General features: G+C 39.4%; 2 protein-coding genes across 8 annotated transcripts in view; one reads left to right on the top strand and one right to left on the bottom strand.

Annotated features, from left to right (window-relative positions):
* Nucleotides 1–20704, bottom strand: part of cacna2d4a (calcium channel, voltage-dependent, alpha 2/delta subunit 4a) — a 63133-nt gene that overhangs the window by 16724 nt on the left and 25705 nt on the right. The window lies entirely within an intron of this gene.
* Nucleotides 823–19919, top strand: lrtm2a (leucine-rich repeats and transmembrane domains 2a). Of its 3 annotated transcripts, none has more exons than XM_055189819.2 (4): nt 823–1527; nt 6307–6470; nt 14776–15372; nt 16692–19919. In XM_055189819.2, exons 2-4 carry the CDS (start codon nt 6410–6412, stop codon nt 17138–17140), a joined length of 1107 nt encoding a protein of 368 aa, XP_055045794.1. In that variant the 5' UTR covers nt 823–1527; nt 6307–6409; the 3' UTR covers nt 17141–19919. The 3 variants fall into 3 exon arrangements, with proteins under 3 accessions (XP_055045794.1, XP_055045795.1, XP_055045796.1); XM_055189820.2 differs by lacking the exon at nt 823–1527 and adding an exon at nt 2677–3043; XM_055189821.2 differs by lacking the exon at nt 823–1527 and adding an exon at nt 6170–6191.

Genomic DNA, 20704 nt, shown 5'->3' with positions numbered 1-20704 from the left:
TGGGGCTATCTGTTTGTCAAACCAATGAAAAAAGGAGAAGCGTTTAGTACACCTGTATCATTAGTTCTGTTGAAATTATGAAATTATCTATCTGATTCATATATATACTAAATTATGGTGATACAGTCCATCTCTATTTAAATATGACATGATGACTAAACTGCAGAGTACATATTACGACAAACAGAGCAGTGCAGACTGTACGTCACAGATAATCGTTAAGAGCACAAGTAACATACGCTACCAAAAAAAAAATCACCCTCTCAATCCCCCACCTCTCTTTTTCTGTTTCTTTCCCTCTGTTGCTTAGGTAACATGATGTCAGCGCAGCCCCTGCCGACACCTTGAAGCCTCATCACCAAAATATGATACTGTCCTTAACGTGAGAAGCACACACGGGTTCATCAACGCACAGATCCACATACACACAGAGGTTCTGAAATGGCACGGTAAGGTTTTAATGGAACCGTAGTGCTTTTTCTTGTCAATGTCTGGCATGCGAAAGCATGTGGGTGGTAATGAGGTCCATCTGAAGTACACAGTGTGTTACAGCAGCCCACAACACATAGGAGGTAAACGATTCTGGTGCCGCCGAATGCTTTTCTTAAAAATAGCTGCAATGGATGCATTCCTCTTTTTTTGAAGTGCCGGCACTGCAGCGTGGCCTGCGTGCCTTTATGCATCATTCAGCACATCATAACTAGAATGATCTATCTATCTATCTATCTATCTATCTATCTATCTATCTATCTATCTATCTATCTATCTATCTATCTATCTATCTATCTATCTATCTATCTATCTATCTATCTATCTATCTATCTATCTATCTATCTATCCAATTTTTCATAAACAGTCAGAAAGAATCAGCTGTTTTCTCGACCCCTCCTCTCTCCCCTCATCCCTCACTAATGTTACTATCTTTGACGAAACTGGCACACGCTTACACTGCACGCCTCACCACATGCACATATGGAGACAGCAACACACACATTTACTCATATACACACACACACACACAGAGACACACATGCGCACCAAAGGCTGGCCCGAGGACAGCACGCGCTTGAGAGACAACCTCCTGACACACACACACACACACACACACTCAATGCGAATACACCAACACATTGAGGCGAGCCGTTCTGCTGGAAACCACAGAGAATAAAGACCGGAGCAAGCCCCCCTCCCCACCTCCTTCTCTCTCTCTCTCTCTCTCTCTCCCTCACTCACTCACTCATTCTCCAACCTTCTCATTCTGAGCATTACAGCAAGGCACTGCGCAGGATCGAACTCCCCTCGTTCATTTCCCTCTTATTTATTTTAATAATTTCCGTTTTTTTCTCTTCCCTCAATCCATCTTTTCCCTGGCAGCCGTCGCTGTTGGCAGCGGTGGGATATTTTCATTTCCATATCGGAGAGCTGCCATTCGCTCATTTCTCCCACAGCCGTCCGTGCGTGCGCGCGTGTGCATGCGAGCGCATGTGAGCTCGGGGGGGACGCTGGGAAGGACGGCATTTAAAGACGGTGAGTGAAATATTGTCGATCTACAATACACAAGCACACATACACACGTTAAGCTATGCACGATGGACGATTTTATGCGATGGGCACATGGGATCATTCTGTTTCGGGTTATGGGCACAACATATGTTGTCCAGTTTTTATTGGACACAAAGGATATGTAAAGATGTGAGTGTTCATGACTGCAGGTGATGTACTGGAATGCTGCTATTGAGTGTTTATGCATGTACATGTAGGTGTAGGATGGTTTGAACAATATGCAATTGGACACATGCACACATTCACACACAAACACACTGATGTGTGTAATAAAATAATGCGAGAAAATATATATCTCCATTATGAATGTGTGTCCATTTTTGTTTTGCAAGCGTGTAATTCTGCGTTTAATTATTGATGGCCACGGCCTCCGCGTGCGTCTTTGTTACTGGCGCTGTTGACTTTGACTGCTTCAAAGTATAGAGAAAATGAACCAGATGGACTGGTTGAGGGGTGAACACCAAAGGGCGTTTCTATTTACTTATGTGTTGTATGTCACAGAGACGCCACACATGATCTTACACAAATGCACACAGCTGACCTTGTGCTTTCGCAGGAAGTTAGTAAGATGTGTGGTGAGAATGTGTGAAATATGGGCTGGATTGAATGTGGAGAGAGATGCTGCTAAAGTGAGAGACTGCTACATGACGTGTGTGCGGTCCGCATGCTCGGGAGTCAAATGACAGCATCCCTCCAACCAATTATCCTCTCTTCACACACACATACATATGCACTCACATATTATCACGAAGTCATATCCGTATCTTCTAGGAAACGCAATGTGGGAAATGTATTTGCATGGTGAGCAACACACACACACACGCACACACTGTGACTTTATTGACTTTTATTGTTTATATACTGAGAGCTAATTATATTTTTATATCCACCCCTGCACATACACCTAACCTGCATTGTAATTATTTACAATGTTATTAAGACATTTGAGGGGAATGTTGACAATGTAGGTGAATTAAGGTTTTACTATCCTTGTGGGAACATTTGATCCCTGTAATGTAGGCAAAACCTGACCCACACAAACACGTATAAACTCTTTACACACACACACACACACACCAGCAATATAAGCTCTAAATGTCTGCACATTTTTCCACTGTGCCGTTTCACATGACAGGCTGGTGAATTGGTGTTACGTTGCGCAAACACACACACATACACACACACACTGATGGATGTGGCAGGTGACAAGGCCGAAGTGTCACAGAGAGCAAGTCTAAGACAGCAGCGGCCATTTTACAGCCATCATTCTGTCGTAAACAGAAGCAACTTGTAACCTTGTGCTCGAAACGACCCGTGAAACACAGAAACATATGCGGCATTGTATTACACAACTAGTATTACATAATGTTACGTCATTATAATAATAATATTCCCGCCTCCGTCATGTGCTGTAAGTGTGATGTTACTGTGCTGTAATGAGCAGAAGTCGAAGTTTCGTACACTGGAGACGTGCATTACTGTAAGTACCGCTACATGGCAGACTGCTGTATACCCAGAGGAACATTTCATTGCTAAGAGGTTGGCTTTCACAGATCAATAGACATAATGGTGTTCAAAGTAATGTTTGAATTAAGTATCAATGTTGTTTCTACTAAAATTCCTTTGGGATAAAAAACCAACTGAGACAAATGTTGACATACAGCGGGAGAATGGGGCTATTAAATCACTGTGGGTAGATAATTGGTCTTTGATGGGAATTTGATAAGAATGGTTTAAGCTTAACTTTTATATTATTTAAATAAATCTCTGATATCTGATAGAGAAACTGAGATTTTTAAAAGTGTAGTTTTTCCCACAAATGTACGGTATATTATATAGGATGTGTTGAGGATGTACTGAAGGACTCCTTTATTTTATAATAGACTATAAGCTTTAGTTTTCTCACAGCTACACTTGTCAGAAAATGTGGTAAAAATGGTCCCAGACTGTCACTGGGGCAGTACCCTTTAAAAAGGTCTTAATATGTACCATTTAGGTACAGATATGAATACGTCTGGGTACTAATATGTAGTCCTTAGGTGCAAAGGTGTACTTCTTAAAAGGGTACTGCCCCAGTGACAGATTTGATCATTTTTTTCCGACTGTGTATGAACTATTTCTGCTTTGGTAAGTTGTTACATTGGGGTAATTGAAAAACATTTGGATGTTCTCAAATTTCAGGGTAGTAAAATTTCAATCAGTGGCCTTTTATAGAGACAGAGAACAGCGCGTCATAACCTGAAAACCACGCCCACCGGGGGGGAAAACAATCCAATCGTCTCCATTGACTTTTTATTGAGAGAGGCCGCCTCCTTGTCATTTCTGGCTTATAACAAAAAACTGAATAATGCCTTAAAGCTGCTGTGTGACAATATGTACAGCTAACAAGCCAAAGAACCCAGAAATAAGTTTTTATAAGCTGTCGAGCTCAAAAAACGAGCGTTTACAGACAGGAAAGTGGAAACAGGCAACTTTTCATAGTACTCATATTAGTAGAAATGCGTCCACTAGGGGGAAACGTAGTCGGCGATCCACTTTTTTCTCCTCAAAGGCAGGGTTTTACGGCTCGACAGTTTATAAAAATGTATTTCTGGGTTCTTTGGCTTGTTAGCTGTACATATAGTCACACAGCAGCTTTTAGGCATTATTCTGTTTTTTGTTATAAGCCAGAAATGACAAGGAGGCGGCCTCTCGCAATACAAAGTCAATGGAGACGGTTGGATTGAATCCCTCCCCAGTGGGCGTGTTTTTCAAATTTGCATAACTGCGCTCTGTCTCTATTAGAAGTTAACAAGTATAAACTGTAAACATGATATCACATCATACAGTTAACCCCATGTGGTTTTTATGACATTTCTCTTAAATACTGACAAAAATAGGTACTTTAACGTAATGGGTAGGCTGGTACACTTTCTGTGTCAGGTGGTACAACCAATGTAAAACTAGAAAAAATGCTATTTTATCCCCTAAGAAATAAAAACATTTAGCTAACAGTGGTGGCCGGTGACTTCTTTTTTCGAGAGGCGCTCGATGCGAAGTTCGTCACAACATGCATGTAGCCCGTCATGTGTGTGGTTCGTAATTTCAAAATATGTGTTTGGCATGTCGAGAGATGCTGTGTGCATCACGTGTCTTGTCAAAATAAATGCCTGCTGCTAAAGGGTTTATGATAAAAAAAGACGGTTTTGACGCGTGTGCAGCAGGCACTTATTTTGACAAAACACGTGATGCACATAGTCACACATGACACAACAAACACATATTTTGAAAACACAAGCAACACACATGACACTCCGAACACATATTTTGAATTAGCGCCCCTTGGATGAGCAGTCACAAGCCAACACTGTTAGCAAAATAATTTTAGAAAGCTAATAATTTAGCAAATAATTTTAGTTTTAATAAATGCAAGCATTTGTCTATAATTGTTATTATATATTTTTTTAATTGTTGTTCTTAAATTTATGGTTCTCAAATCTTAGTTTTATGATAAAGTTGTTTTACACTTTCAAACTATTTTCAGGATTATAATTTTAACTTTTTCCCCGCCATTGACGAGTTATCTTGTCAATTAAGAGAAAAAATTTGTATGAAAAAAAATTTGTTCCTGATGAGTTTTTATGTTAATCTGTAATACTGTGATTATTCACTAGATGGCGGACTTACCCAGTTTATAAAAAAACTGAAGCACAAAAATTAACAGCTAATTTTAAACTCTGTGTATGTTTTGGTATAATCATTCTGAATCTGATCTCTGACAAAATTTCTTAACAAAAAATGCAATTATTTTAGCTTTTTGCTAATTTATTTTTATTTTTTGAGAAAATCACAAAAAATGCTGGCGGGCAAAATACGGAGCCTCTAAGGGGACATTGAAGTAAAAAAATCAAAAGTTTAGTTTCGCGTGCTCACGCTAAAGTTTTAGGTGTCCACGCGATCGATTCACGTGTGCATGCGATAGATTCACATGAGCACACGAAAGTTTCATGTGCGCACGTGAAACTAAACGTGATAGTTTCACATGCGCACGTGACACTAAACTTTATTTTTTGCTCCATGTCCCCTTAGGGGCTCCGTAGTAAAATGTGTTAAATGTCATTATCAAATAAACAAACACCTGACTTTTTTGAATGGGAATATTAAATTCAATAATCAAAACTTCTTAAACACATTGTTCCTGACGCAAAAATATACATTACATCCACTTTTAAGATTTTTTAAAAATAAATTTTTAGGAGCTTGTTTTGTTATCGACCCACAGCCTGATCTGGTTTGTAAATATTTTATGATGTGAATAATTTGCACGAATTTGTACAATGTAAATCATAAAAACACAGACCCCTAAACCCAACGTAACTGTGCCACATCATATAATAAATTGCAAACTGCCGTGAGACTACCCGTGTATTGGGTGTCTTTTATATAACTTAATAGTATGAAGTATGTTTTTATTACATTGCATACATATTTAAGATGAATATTGTAAGTATGTTGGAAGTAAATAGCTCATTTATTAACAGGAAGTGAGTTATAAAGTCGTCACATGACTGATACTGCTGTTACCAATATAAAGATCAAAGTTTATTTGATTTTAGCGAGACAAACTCAAACCAGCTCACACCCTTCATGTAAAGTCATCCATGCAAACTTATACAGGCAGAAATCAAGCTATCACCTTCCAAAGTCAAACCAAGCTACAACTGAACCACTGAAACCTGACTATTTCTCACTCTCTCTATGCAGTGTCTTCACTGACTGGCCCATTATCGCTGCCCGTGGAGGCTGGCATCAGGGCCAGCTGATGCCACAGCAGATCTGAGGCAGCTGCATTAGTAGAAGCGGAGACATGCAGCTTAGCAATGCACCTGCAGTGAGTCGCAGGAGGAGAGGAAATCCGGACAGTCAAGGTGAGTCAGTTTGACACACATTAAAAAAGTAAAGCATGTTATTATTTCCAGAAGCAAACAGGGCCGGAGTGGGACTCATTTTCAGCCCTGGAGTTTTACGCCTAAGACCGGCCCACTTTAGTTCACGACTGACTATTAAAATAATATCTTTAAACCCTCAGTAGTATAAGTCTGCAGTAGTGCACTGTTCTCTGCAGCCTTGCAATTCACTGTATTTTTCAATAATTTCATATTCCGTGCAAATGCAGTAAACAATTATAATTTTTGCCATAATCATGCAGACCTACCATAAGACCATAATATTACTAAATTAAACTTATTCAAAAACTAAAGGAAACAAATGTGTTTGTGTTTTCCTCTATATTTCTATTTCTAAAAAATGGTGAGTCTTGAGATTAACTGTTGGGTTGATAACGTTTGGAAACCCCTGATATACAATACACAAGCAAGATTTATTAAGTATGCATTGGAAACAAATGGAAGAAAGTCTTTTAGTACTTAGATCATGTCTATTGCTAAATAACGTAGGCTAAGGTAGGCCTACATTGTGTTAAAAAAAGAAACATCATGGATATACTTTTGAAACTACTTTTTTCAAATAAACTAATGAGTTTTGCATCAAATAGATGTTTGTTCCTCTCGCAATAAACGATGAATAATGACTATTCATAGAAAATTCATCTATGACTTGGATAAAAAAATACGTTTTGTAAATTCTTTTCCTTTTAGAGGCCAGCCCGTTTGTATTAAGACGCGCTCAAGTTTATTTAAAATATAATAGACGCGCGGCCGGCAAGCGCACTCAAAAGACGCGCTCAAGTTTATTTAAAATATAGACGCGTGGCCAGCAAGCGCACTCAAAAGACGCGCTCAAGTTTATTTAAAATATAGACGCGTTGCCGGGGAGCGCACTCAAAAGACGCGCTCAAGTTTATTTAAAATATAATAGACGCGCGGCCGGCAAGCGCACTCAAAAGACGCCCTCAAGTTTATTTAAAATATAGACGCGTTGCCGGGGAGCGCACTCAAAAGACGCGCTCAAGTTTATTTAAAATATCATAGACGCGCGGCCGGCAAGCGCACTCAAAAGACGCGCTCAAGTTTATTTAAAATATAGACGCGCGGCCGGCAAGCGCACTCAAAAGACGCGCTCAAGTTTATTTTAAATAGACGCACGGCCGGCAAGCGCACTCAATATAGACGCGTCTGAAACAAAACTCGTGTTCAAGTAAGCGCTTTGAAAACCAGAAGACAGCGGCACGTCCTGCGTTTCCCATGCGTTTTAGAAGTCAATGAACCCTAATGCAAGAATTCTTCCAATAAGTGGTCGGGACTCGGGACACAATCAACTTGTGCATAAAGCGGCGGGGACATCTCTCACCCGCAAATACGCGTCATCCCGGTGGCATGACAACACCGGCCCTCGTGGCCAAAAAAAACAGACTGGCCCACCGGGAATCCTCCCGGTTCTCCCTATGGCCAATCCGGGCCTGGAAGCAAATGTTGATGCGTTAAGGCATAACATGAGATATTTGGTTCTGGATCCAGGTAAAAGTGCAATTTGTTAGTTCAGCTGAGAAGCAACACTATCTTTGCAGTATATATGCAGTTGATTGGTTAAAAAAAGGCAACCAAGAAAAATGAAATTACAATAATATTATGATGATTTTGATTGGTTTAAGTCAGGTGTAAAGTAGGATATATTGTAAAATGTAAAAAAATGTAACCAAAGTCTATATATTAAATGGTTCATGCTGAATTAATTGCATGAGTTTAGAAAAATATTGATACAGTGCAACCATGAGAGCGAATATTTTTATAATCTATAATTTATCTACAAAGTTTTGAATGTAGCTTTGCCGTTTGGTTGTCCCATGCATCATGGAAATGTTCAATTTGACAAATGTTGATAAGTATGTGTGTATAGATCAGTATAGAGTAAACATCACCAGCTGCCCCAGCGACAGATGGATTACAACGGCTTTAGTTAATATGCGTCTGATTAAAGATTTGCATGTGGCAAAATAGATGCAATAGCATGCATAGTCCTGCTGCACTGTCCACATACAGTACACAATAGTGAAATCATGACCTGGTTTAAATTATCTTTACGTTTCCAGCTCCCCAAGCCACAGATGGATTAAAATGGCTTTAGTTAATATGCATCTTATTAAAAACTCACATGTAGCAGATGCATTAACATGCATAGTCTTGCTGCATTGTCCACATATACAGTACTGCAAGCAGACAATATCTGTAGGTTTGCAGTGTGCTTAATACATACTATATATACATACGACAGGTCGAGGTCTTGACCACCCTGTCAGCGCTTATTTTGTGAGAATCCCCACCTGTTTACCCACCTACTGTACATGTTGACAGGCATATAGTACAAACACAGTTTTTTTTGCAGTACTGTTCACATAGGGGAGGGGACATAACAGAGAAGGAACGCTGCATTGCGATTACTGTAGTCATATGTAACACACAACATATGGAAATAGAAGACAAAGTCGATTGGACAAAATGGCAATTTCACAATCATTTAACTACATAGTTTAGAAGTGGAGATTAATTATTACGATTACACAGAATCATAAGAGTGAATATGTGTGTGTTTGGGACGGTTGTATGTGTCTCTGATTACAGAGGGATCAGGGTGTTGAGGTTGGTCAGGATCAGATATCTGAGTGCTGTAACTGCATCTGTCTGCACTCACACTGCCAAACACACACGCACACACACATTTAACATTGACTGAGACAACTGGGAACTCAATGTTTGAACCGCTGTGTACACTGATAGCATGTGATCTTCATCATCAAACACACACACACATTGCTCCTACAAAACAGCTGGTATATGCTTGTTATCTCAGGGCAGGAGACCTTCACTTGTTATGTATGAAAAACCACACTATCAGAGAAATGGTGAAAAAATGGTCCCTAACTCTCACTGTGTGTTACCCTTTAAAAAAATACACATTTGCACCTAAAGAGTTAATATTAGAGGTACATGATGGTACCAAGGGTGCATATTAGTACTACAAAGGTACATGGTATGTAGGTGTTGCGGTATTGCTATTGCAACACTAAAATGTGTTATTTTATAATGCCAGGTAAAAATAAAGCCTTTACATTAAAACATGCTTTCAAAAAATATATAATCTTTTTGTAATGTATATTAAATGTAAACATTGAATCAATCAATTACATGACTTAATGATTTAATGAATTTTGTATAAACACAGCTCATACCTTGGAAACGATATCACAGAACATTTTAGTGGTTTTGAAACCTTGACTCTTTAAAACCTCGGTACCTTCAGGGCTCAACGCAAATCATTTTTATATTTTTCATTTTATACTGACCCAAAAAGATTTCAGTGTCACATATTTAAAATAATAATTCAAAAGTAGGGATGCACGATATATCGGCCGACATATCGTTATCGGCCGATAACTGCTTATTTTTAATATTATCGGTTATCGGTCTGATAGAAAAATTAGGCTGATAAATGAAAGCCGATAAATGATGGATTATTTTGGTTTGTTGAACCACTTCACTTGCTCATTGCTGGCCATGTGGAGTTTTGATTGGTGCTTTCTGTGACATAGCACGAAGATGACATATGTTGCGGGCTTAAGAAGAGTATGCTAGTCTAGCGCAAAGATAAGATGTCCGCGGTCTGGGAGTTTTTCATTGTGAAATTAATATGAATATTTATCGGCCTATATATATATATATATCGGTTATCGGCCCCCAAATATAAAGAGTTATCAGTTATCGGTATCGGCCAAAAATTCCATATCGGTGCATCCCAATTCATAAAGTAAAATATAGTCAAGTATAAATATACATTTTATTCATCATTTGAAACAGTGTATGTCTTTCAATGCGCTTAAAATTCTCTTCATTCATACGTTTTGCCATTGAAGACAAGTTCGGTATTTTACACTTAAAGCCCTGTTTTCAGATTGTTTATGATGAAATAGAAAGTTTTTTACTGAAATTTCGACATATGCGGCTGCCCCGAGAATTTTTGGGTATTTGTTGTTTTACCTCCCACCTCTATATTGTGCGTATAGGTGCACAGGAACAATCCTTTCTAAAATGCATTAAACTTTCGTTTACAAAGACGTGAAACTCACCGAGTGGTCAGGGGTGTTCACTGAAATGCTCACACAAAAATCACTGCAACAGGTGTTTTAGCATTCGTTGTTAACTTGTGGACCTATTTTTTCAAACGCCTCACACCCGTACACACTAGCTCGATTGGGCAAATGAAAATACGGTTTACTGGCCCGAATGGCTCTCACACTGGCCTCAGGCCACCGGACAGCCCTGATCTTGAAACCGGTAACCGGCCCATGCCTACTGGTATGTATAGCTGTACCTAAATGGTATTTATTAGGACCTTTAAAAGGCCCCCAGTGACAGCAATACAGCAAACAAAAGCCATCACTTAACCGTCTATGTTAACTATAATAGACACGATATAGTCCGGCTATGAATAACTCACTTCTAGCCAAATAAATGTTGCTTTTGCCAAAATAACTTGGGAGATGTATAATATTCCATCATGTAAGCAAAGTCAACAGTGATTGCAAGGTGTTTGGTTTCATTGATTTATTTAATTTATTTTTTGGCTATGGTTAGATGTCTTTTTAATTTTAACTGATAACCCAAATTTTCCTTGTTTAAGCATATATGTCTGGGCTGTGGATGGCTATTAGACGTCTTTTAAACACAAATTGCTTGCTGGGAAGGGACCATTTATTTACCATTTTGTCCGACAGTGTAAACTCATAAAAATACTGTACTTTAGACCCAATGCGGTACCATTAAAGTTTGTTGTCCAAAAGTAAACAACAATGTCATTAAAATCAAACACTGAAATGGATTAACATAACCATAAACTCCATAGTTCAAAAAATATGCAGAATTATATGATGCAGAACCTGTCTAATCAGACCAGACCCGGCGCCAGACACAAATTCACGGACGGGCATTTCATTTTTCAGGGGGGGCACAAATGAGAGCAACGTCACTGCAATGCATAATATCATTAATTATGCATTAAGTGGACAAAAAAGCGAGGAAGAACTAACATACCTCTCCATTAATGCAATACAACGGAGAAGTCGTAAAGATTGGACCTAGCTTACTGAAGCAATCTAAACGCAAATAAAACGCGGCGCAGGGCTCGACATCAACGCTTGTCCGGTTAATATCAGAGACAAGTGGATATTTTAAAAGGCCAAGTGAAAGAGAATTTTACTTACTCGACCGAAGTAGCCTAGTCTGATTAAAAACGCCAATAACAATCACCAAAACAGGATAATGATTCTGCATCCTTTAATCAATGGCGACCGAAAGTGCATAATGTAAAAACGCAAAGTTAAACAAATAAGCACAGCAAACACAAAGTGTGTTAACAAAGTGGGTTAAACATACTGCGGTAAAAATGTGGATTTTTTAATAACATGATACAGATAAGCAGCATCACATCACGGTTGAAAATGTGACAAATTTAATGACAGTTCACTACAAATAATTAATATTAAGCCACTTACATTTTAGACGCAATGTTGACTGTTTTTGTTGTTTCAGCAGCGAAAATAGTGAAAGATAACAGCAGAACCATAACGTGTCAGTCTCACTGCAGGCAGCACTCAATCATGTCTTAACATTAGCGGTGGCGCGCTTAGCAAACAACCAAACATTTCCGCGCTCACTACTGACAAACCAATCAAATTCGTTTAATATATATATATTTAAATCAGACCAAACACATTTTTATTTTTATTCATGAGTTATATATGTACAAAACAATAACTTTTAATTAATAACAGTGGCCTATTATTGATAAAAACATGGAGCTGGTGAACAGGTGAAGGGAGACCGCAGGTTCGTCCAGGGCGGGGACTAGTGACTCACAGGGCGGGCCCGGCCCCCTAAAGCCCGCCCATGGCGCCGGGACTGTATCAGACACATTTTAATATTTAACTCTCCTGCTTCCATTGGAAACAATAAAAAAACATTCGCCGGCCACCGGCGTAAAAGCTTTGGTGTGCACGCCCCCTAAGAATAGGGATGTGATGGTGAGGAAGTTTTCATAATGATTAATGAACTTGTGAAGAGTGTTATAGGTATCGAACATTTTAAGAAAAAAGTGCTTATTTATTTATAATGTTTGATCATACTTTACATCCTTCCCTTTTTTTTAAAGGTCCCGTTCTTTCTGTGTTTTTGAAGCTTTGATTGAGTTTACAATGCCCAATATAACATGTGTTCATGTTTCACATATAAAAACGCGGTATTTTCCACATAATTTACTTATCTGTATAGCGTTTTTTTACTGTCTTAAAAACAGGCTGATGTCTTCCTTGTTCTATGAAGTCCCTCCTTCAGAAATACATGTCGAGCTCTGATTGTGTAGTTTTTTAGTGTGTTGTGATTCAATAGCAGCTTAGCTTGCCGTTAGCTTAGCTTGCCATTAGTTTAGCTGGCGACTGACGTATTCCTGTGGGCGGATTTAGGCAAAAAACTGTTCTAGTGACGTCATTAAAGCAGGAAATAAAGGGCTGTAGTCCAAACCGTCCGTTCACTGTAGGCTTTAAAATGGGAATTTTGTTAAAAAATATCTATCGCCTAGCAGTGAACTTTGAGCTTTATCATTTTACAGGTATTATTTATGCTATTATAGCAACATTACACATTAACTAGGGTTTAAAAATTGGGATCAGAAAGCACGTGACCTTTAACAACAAATAAGGAACTACGAAACAAAAGTGGCTAAACACCACATACACCAAAAAATTATGCTCTTGACGCATATTATCAAGTACTTTTGCTCTAAATCCGATTAATCCCGGCCTCAGGCCAGAAATGAAGATTTGTTGGCAGAGTCTGATCTTTTTCCCATATGCTTAGTTTGTGGTTATTACCTTTTTAATAAAAACACGACAAACAATTGAACAAAAGGCAAACGCACTAATATTAGCCTAAACAGAGAATTTGTTTTATTATCAAAGTTCTTTTGTGCGTTTGTCTGCTTACTCCATAAATTGGTGTTAATTGTAAACTAAATTGGTGTTAATTCTATAAAAAAGACTGGGCAAGTAATTCAATCAGTGAATGACCAAACACTAACGTTTCTTTGTACTAATGCATATTTAGTGTCTAGGCTTCATAAACGCCAATCACACCCACCCATCAGCCTCCCCAACTCCAAACCCCCCCCCCCCTTTAGCATCCCCTGATGAACATACATCCCATATGGTGTTCAATGATGAATTTGCACATAGTTTGTCATAAAGTATATTAAAAATAGCACATAGACATATCAACAACATTAAACTTGATTTTCACCATAGTAGGACTTTAAAACCCTAAAATGAAATTTATCCAGTTTAAAGGGACACTCCAGCTTCCCTAGAGTTAAACATTTTACCATTTTGGAATCCATTCAGCCGACTTTTAGCTTAGCATAATCCATTGAATCCGATTAGACCATTAGCAATGATATTGCGCACTGCCCGAAAATAGTCCCCTGCTATTGAAAGTAACCAAGGGGACTGTTTTTTGGGCACTGCGTAATATCATTGCGCCTGCTGCAGCCATGTTACAGCAGCAAAGTCCTTGATTATTACGCCAGCATGAGAGTCCTAACCATATCGGCACACAACTACATAATCACAACTTTCTGTCGCTCTTAGTAGACGATGTAACTACAGAAGAGTCGAGTTTTAAATATCGAAACTCTTTGGTCATTTTTGAGCATGATGCTAATGGTCTAATCAGATTTAATGGATTGTGCTAAGCTATGCTAAAAGAGGTACAGTCAGACCCGGAGATCAGCTGAATGGATTCAAAAATTGTAAAAATCAAATGTTTAACTCTACGGGAGCTGGAAAATTAGCATATTTTCAAAAAAAGTGGAGTGCCCCTTTAAGAACCCTATAGAGAAATAAAATGCTTTTTCTTGGTAAGACATGGTTTAAAAATACACCCAGTACATGTGCTGTGATAAACAGCAGCTAGTGCTGCCTTATCTCGAGGTCTATCTGAACTTTCACATTATTTCAAGTTTAAAATAGTACGGCAGGTACAGTCATCATAGGTTTTCTATCCTGCTGTGGTTGTTTCAGAGCTGTCAGACACTGGCCTTTTTCATTAAACACAATACAAGTGATTTACAGTGGCAGTAAATCAACACCTCTCACCTCTTTCATGAGAAATTGGCATATCTCGACTTTTTCAGCTGATATATACTTTGTTTCTTTTTCTTTCTCTTACCCAGGGCTGTTAGGTTTGCTGAGTGTGTGCGCTACATTACTGCAATTATGCACTGGCTGTCCTTCAGAGTGTATTTGTAACTCATTGGAAGTTAACTGCAGTGGGCGGAGCCTAGTATCTGTGCCAGCTCTGACCTCTGTCCCGGAGGGCACGCGCACCATCCACCTGACCAATAACCGCCTTGCCTCCCTGCCCGTGTCTGCGTTCGCCAACCTGAGCGCTCTGGAGACACTCGACCTGTCTAACAACTATCTGGACAACCTGCCTTCCAGACTCTTCCGTGAGCTGGGCAACCTGAGTGATTTGAGTTTGCGGAACAACAGTCTGACGGTTTTGGATCGCGAGCTGTTTCGTGGCATGACCCAGCTGCGGAGGCTGGATCTGTCTCTGAACGGCCTGGCCGCAGTGCCGCTGGGCCTACTGGATGAGCTACAAGGGCTGACCTGGCTTTCCTTGGCTGGGAACAGACTTCACGCACTAGAGAGAGCCACGTTTGAGCCCCTCACCAACCTTCAACACCTGGAGCTGGGCATGAATCCTTGGGAGTGTGATTGCAACCTGAGAGACTTCAAACACTGGATGGAGTGGCTGATATATCGAGGTGAGGTGCATATAACTGTACGTGTGTGATTTAATGTAGGAAATCAAATGAATTAATAAAGCAGTAAGCAATGAAAGGCCATGGTTTTACCCAGCATGATCCAAGGGGAAATCTTCTCGTGAAGCCGAGACGAAAGTTACCTAAAGGAACACTCCACTTTTTTTGAAAATGTACTCATTTTCCAGCTCCTCTAGAGTTAAACATTTTATTTTTACCGTTTTGGAATCCATTCAGCTGATATCCGAGTCTGGCGCTACCACTTTTAGCATAGCTTAGCATAATCCATTGAATTCGATTAGACCATTAGCATCGCGCTAAAAAATAACCAAAGAGCTTAGATATTTTTCCTATTTAAAACTTGACTCTTCTGTAGTTACACTGTGTACTAAGGCCGATGGAAAATTAAAAGTTGTGATTTTCGAGGCGATATGGCTAGGAACTATACTCTCATTTTGGCGTAATAATCAAGGACTTTGCTGCGGTAACATGGCTGCAGCAGGCGTATTGATATTACGCACTGCCCGAAAATAGTCCTCTGCAATTAAAAGTTACGAAGGGGATATCTTTTAATTTTACGTCGGTCTTAGTACACAATGTAACTACAGAAGAGTCAAATTTAAAATAGGAAAAATATCTAAGCTCTTTTGTTATTTTTTAGCGCAATGCTAATGGTCTAATCAGATTCAATGGATTATGCTAAGCTATGCTAAAAGTGGTAGCGCCAGACTCAGAGATCAGCTGAATGGATACCAAAACGGTAAAAATCAAATGTTTAACTCTAGGGGAGCTGGAAAATGAGCACATTTTTTTAAAAAATTGTAATGTACCTTTAGGTAACTTTGATATTCCAAGCAAAGTCAATAGTGATCAGATCTAAGAAGCCTCTTATTCCCTTTATTTCTCACTTTCACTGTTTCTCCTTCTGTCTCAATGCTTCCACTCCAAATCAGAGAAACTCATTTAATTCTGTTTCAGCTTTGAGAGCGAGGGGGATTTGAAACAGACATGAGAAGCTGAGTCACAAAGCTCTTGCGTGTGTGTGCGTGAGAGTGAGCGAGCGAGCGAGAAAGAGAGAGATACCATCACGGTGGGCTCAGACTCTCTGTATGCATGTCAAGCTTATTAATTATACACCAGCTACCACTCTTCCTCTTATACAAACAAGCACATCCAAACTGAAGAGGGCTGGTGACCCTCCTAGCTGCGCTGTGCTATATTTGAGGGCTTGAAGCAGTTATTTAAATTCATTACAGGTTACTATTGTTTACCCCGGAGAGCTAAAATTTGGATTTTTCTCTCTCTCGTGCATGCTGTCGTAGGTGGTTACGTCGATGCGGTTGAGTGTACGCTTCCTAAAGACTTAAGGGGCCGTGACATCAGGAGTGTTCCTGTGGAGATGTTCAACTACTGCCTGCAATTGGAGGATGAGAACGGGGGCGGGAACGCGAAGGGCAGATCCCCACCGTGCTCCCGAGCGACGGTCGCTCCGTCGGAAGGCGCAGCGGTGCGTACGGAGGCGGAGCTACCGGACTGCGTAAAGCAGCGATATCGGCCAGTCAGCGTGCGTAGGGCGATCGGTACGGTGGTGATCGCCGGTGTGGTCTGTGGGATCGTGTGTATTATGATGGTAGCGGCGGCGGCGTACGGCTGCATTTACGCCTCCCTGATGGCAAAATACCAGCGAGAGCTGAAGAAACGGCAACCGTTGATGGGTGACACGGAGGCAGATGCCGACCCGGAGGAGAAACAGATCTCATCGGTTGCGTAGGGCAAATGGGGACAGGGGTCAGAGGTCAGCCACAAATATAAAGAACCCTTACTTGGTTTAACTGCCCAGTGGAAGACTCGTCCCACCTGTTTCCTAATTCTCTGTCCTTCTTGAGACCCTCTCAGACATTTCTGAAACTTTATGACCTTTAGGACAAGAGGGACCACTCGGCACTTTAGGAGCCCCCAACGTTGAGAGGTTCTCAGCAGTGGAGGCGTGGACGCTACCGTTGTCCACAGTACCCCGATGTTTCTAGAGGATAATGTGCTGTCGTTAGCATTAGCCTCTGTAGCAGTCTAACAATCAACTAACCCTAATCTCTCGTCCCAATGCTTATCTGTTTTTCTAACCCCAATACCTTACGACCCTAATCGTAACCCGTAGCCCTAACTTTGTGTGTGAACTGAGCATCATAACCCACGTATATCATATTTGAAAAATTTCCAAATTACTTATCAGATATTTATGATATATGCTATACAATGTGACGTGACCCAATTTCTTCATGTTTTTCAGCGTGAGGTTTGTCCTTTGTATCGTGTGCTAAATAATTTGTGTTGACACAGGTTTTCTTTGTTTGTTTGTTTCGCCATGTCCATCTCTAGTGGTTATTTAATAAGACTAGAAGAAACCAGCCCTGACGTCTATTGTGAAGTGTCTTGAAGTATTGTGCAGTGCTAATATAGGAAAGGCTCTGTTGATGTTAGTGGCAGATCTTGGCTATTAGAAACGGCTATTGGAACTGTTAATTACACTTGGTGGGTGAAGAAAGCCCAGTGGCCCTACAGTTAAGCTGCCCTCTAACCAAAAATAAGCATATAAATGTTATTTTTATTGAGATAGACTTTAACTGTGCAATATAAATTAGTGTCTTTATTGATATGTTCTTTAAAGGTGCAGTGTGTAAATCTAGTGGTGAGGTTGCGAATTGCAACCAACAGCTTAGTCCACTGCTCACCCCTCGCTTTTGAAACACATAGAGAAGCTACGGTAGCCGCCACCGGACAAACATGTTATCATCGGAGACAACTTCGTAAAAAACGTCTCCGATAAGGGCTTCTGTAGAAAAATGGCGGCACAAAAATGCGACTTCCATGTAAGGGGACCCTCTGTTTATGTAGATAAAAAGGTCACGTTCTAAGGTAATAAACACATAACGGTTCATTATACACTCCTTATAATATAGTTTTGTATATTATTTTGCATTTCTGTCAAGAGATCCTTCTAAAAATTACACACTGCACCTTTAATTCTGGTCTAGGGTGTCATAGATGATTTAGTGAGATATCTTCTCTTAAAGCTTGTGGCGCATGAGGATCAATAGCTTCTGTGTGATCAATTTTCGGCTTGTGGACCAATTTGCATAATCCACTTTTCGTTGAGGAGAAATGCTGTTTTTAGATAAATAAATAATTCAGATCCATTTGACTTAGGCTTTAAGAAACCCAAAGACATTGTCAATATAAGCTAATCTGCTGCAATCAATTTTTGGACATTTAAAGCTTATAAAAAAAAAAGGGTGGAGAGGAAAGGAAAATATGTCCTGAACTAGCTGTGCACAATCTTAAACCGAAACAATGTATTTTTCATTATTATAATTATTTCATTCATATTTAAAAAATGAGAAATATTTTAAAATGCTGCTAATGATATCAAGGGCAATGCTATTATTAAGCGGTTTGGCACAATGCTGCCATCTATAGGAGGGATGTGCAGTAAGCACGAGGGTGTAAAGCAAACATCACACCACCTCATCAGGATTTAGGAGATGCTCTACTGCTGTAACTATAGCAACAAACACTATCTCCCCCACATAATTCATTACCAATGCAAATTACTGGTAAGGTTACTGGCAAAAAGTTAAAGAAAGTGCAAATGACCCACATCAGCATTTGAAAGTCTAGGATTGTGTCTCTGTGTTTGGCGATATCATATCATATATTACACATGCAGATACATATTAATTCAAATGTATGTTTAATATGCATATATTTTAGTCTGTGTCTTAGGTCTTATTTAGTTTATTTATGAATAATAACTTTGCAAAAAATTTGTATTACCTTTGCCCTGTAACCGTTTCCTGTGCAAATCCTTTCTGTAGAGAGACTCCAAAAAAGCATGCTTTGGCCACAAAATTATAAATTTTTTGAATTATTAATGAGAGAGGTTTGGTCAAATGAAAGCTTTTGCCGTTATTTTTCATTTATGTTATGTTATGTGTCATGTGTCATCGGCCTGCGCTCTGCACGGGGCGACAAACACAGAACATGTATCCTCTGTTTAAAAAAAGCACTTTTGCCACCTTTGGACGAATACTTTCCTGTCAAATTGCACTTATTGCGAATATTTTCAAACATAAGCACATGCTTGTTTATTGACGATGTCAGCAATGCGCTTTATCTGAATATAAGCTGACAGAGTGACGCGTTATGTAATATCATTGAATATGAATATGAGCAAGGACTCAGCTGGTGTGTGTTTTACTCTCTCCAGGGACATCACACACTACGCCATTGCTAAATAAAGGCTTTCTAAATCCTGTTGGATGGTTTAAGGAAAGGATTTGCCCGTCTGATTGAACTGCAAGCATCTTTATGAAGTTCTGGTTTAATATCTTCTAGCTTATTGATGTGTCCTATTCTTCACTTGACCTTTTTTCTAAGACTGATATGAGATCCTTCTTTATATTTTCGCTTGATAAAAATGAGTTTGAAATTATAATTTGTGAGCTGTGATATAATTCTGTGTTAAAAATGAATAAAGAATGTATTTATGTAAAGGTTGACCTGTGAGATTCAGCAAGCACACACACATACATGCACAAAACAGTCCACTCATAGTTAAATAAAATTATATGGTTTTCTTCAGATTTACAAACAATGGAGTGATAAAAAAACTTCTACCTAAAAATGAAAATAATGTCATTAATGACTCGTTCCAAACTCACAAGACCTCCGTTCATCTTCGTAACACAGTTTAAGATGTTTTAGATTTAGTATGAGAGCTTTCTGACCCTCCATTGAAAATCTAGTAACGGTATACTATCCATGTCCAGAAAGGTAATAAAAACAACATCAAAGTAGTCCATGTAACATCAGTGGGTCAGTTAGAATGTGTTAAAGCATCAAAATACATTTTGGTCCAAAAATAACAAAAATTATGACTTTATTCATCATTGTCTTCTCTTCCGCGTCTGTTGTGAAGCGCATGCATGAGACACGGGACTGCAGTGACGTGGATGACACGTTATCCTTAGACATGTTTGCGAAGTTTTTTTATTTTTTTTTACTTACAGCGTGCGTCTCCCTCAGACTGAAAATGAAGCCCGGGCGCACCAAAAAAAAAAAAAAATAAATGGGGAGCACCAGATAACACGTCAGCCGCGTCATACATCATCCACGTCACTGCAGTCACGTGACTTTAGTCTCGCGCATGTGCTTCACAACAGACGCGGAAGAGAAGACAATGCTGAATAAAGTCGTAATTTTTGTTATTTTTAGACCAAAATGTATTAGATGCTTCAACACATTCTAACTGACCCACTGATGTCACATGGACTACTTT

Source organism: Misgurnus anguillicaudatus, chromosome 1 (genome assembly GCF_027580225.2).
Source record: "Misgurnus anguillicaudatus chromosome 1, ASM2758022v2, whole genome shotgun sequence".
NCBI lineage: Eukaryota > Metazoa > Chordata > Actinopteri > Cypriniformes > Cobitidae > Misgurnus > Misgurnus anguillicaudatus.
The sequence above is the reverse complement of the archived record's forward strand: the minus strand, read 5'-3'. Positions and strand labels throughout refer to the sequence as shown.

Excerpts from the sequence above, each read along its gene's own strand:
- lrtm2a (XM_055189819.2), top strand. The coding sequence starts at position 6,410 with ATGCAGCTTAGCAATGCACCTGCAGTGAGTCGCAGGAGGAGAGGAAAT. Across the intron at positions 6,471-14,775 it reads AGGAAATCCGGACAGTCAAG|GGCTGTTAGGTTTGCTGAGT; the intron begins GTGAGTCAGTTT and ends TCTCTTACCCAG. Across the intron at positions 15,373-16,691 it reads GGAGTGGCTGATATATCGAG|GTGGTTACGTCGATGCGGTT; the intron begins GTGAGGTGCATA and ends ATGCTGTCGTAG.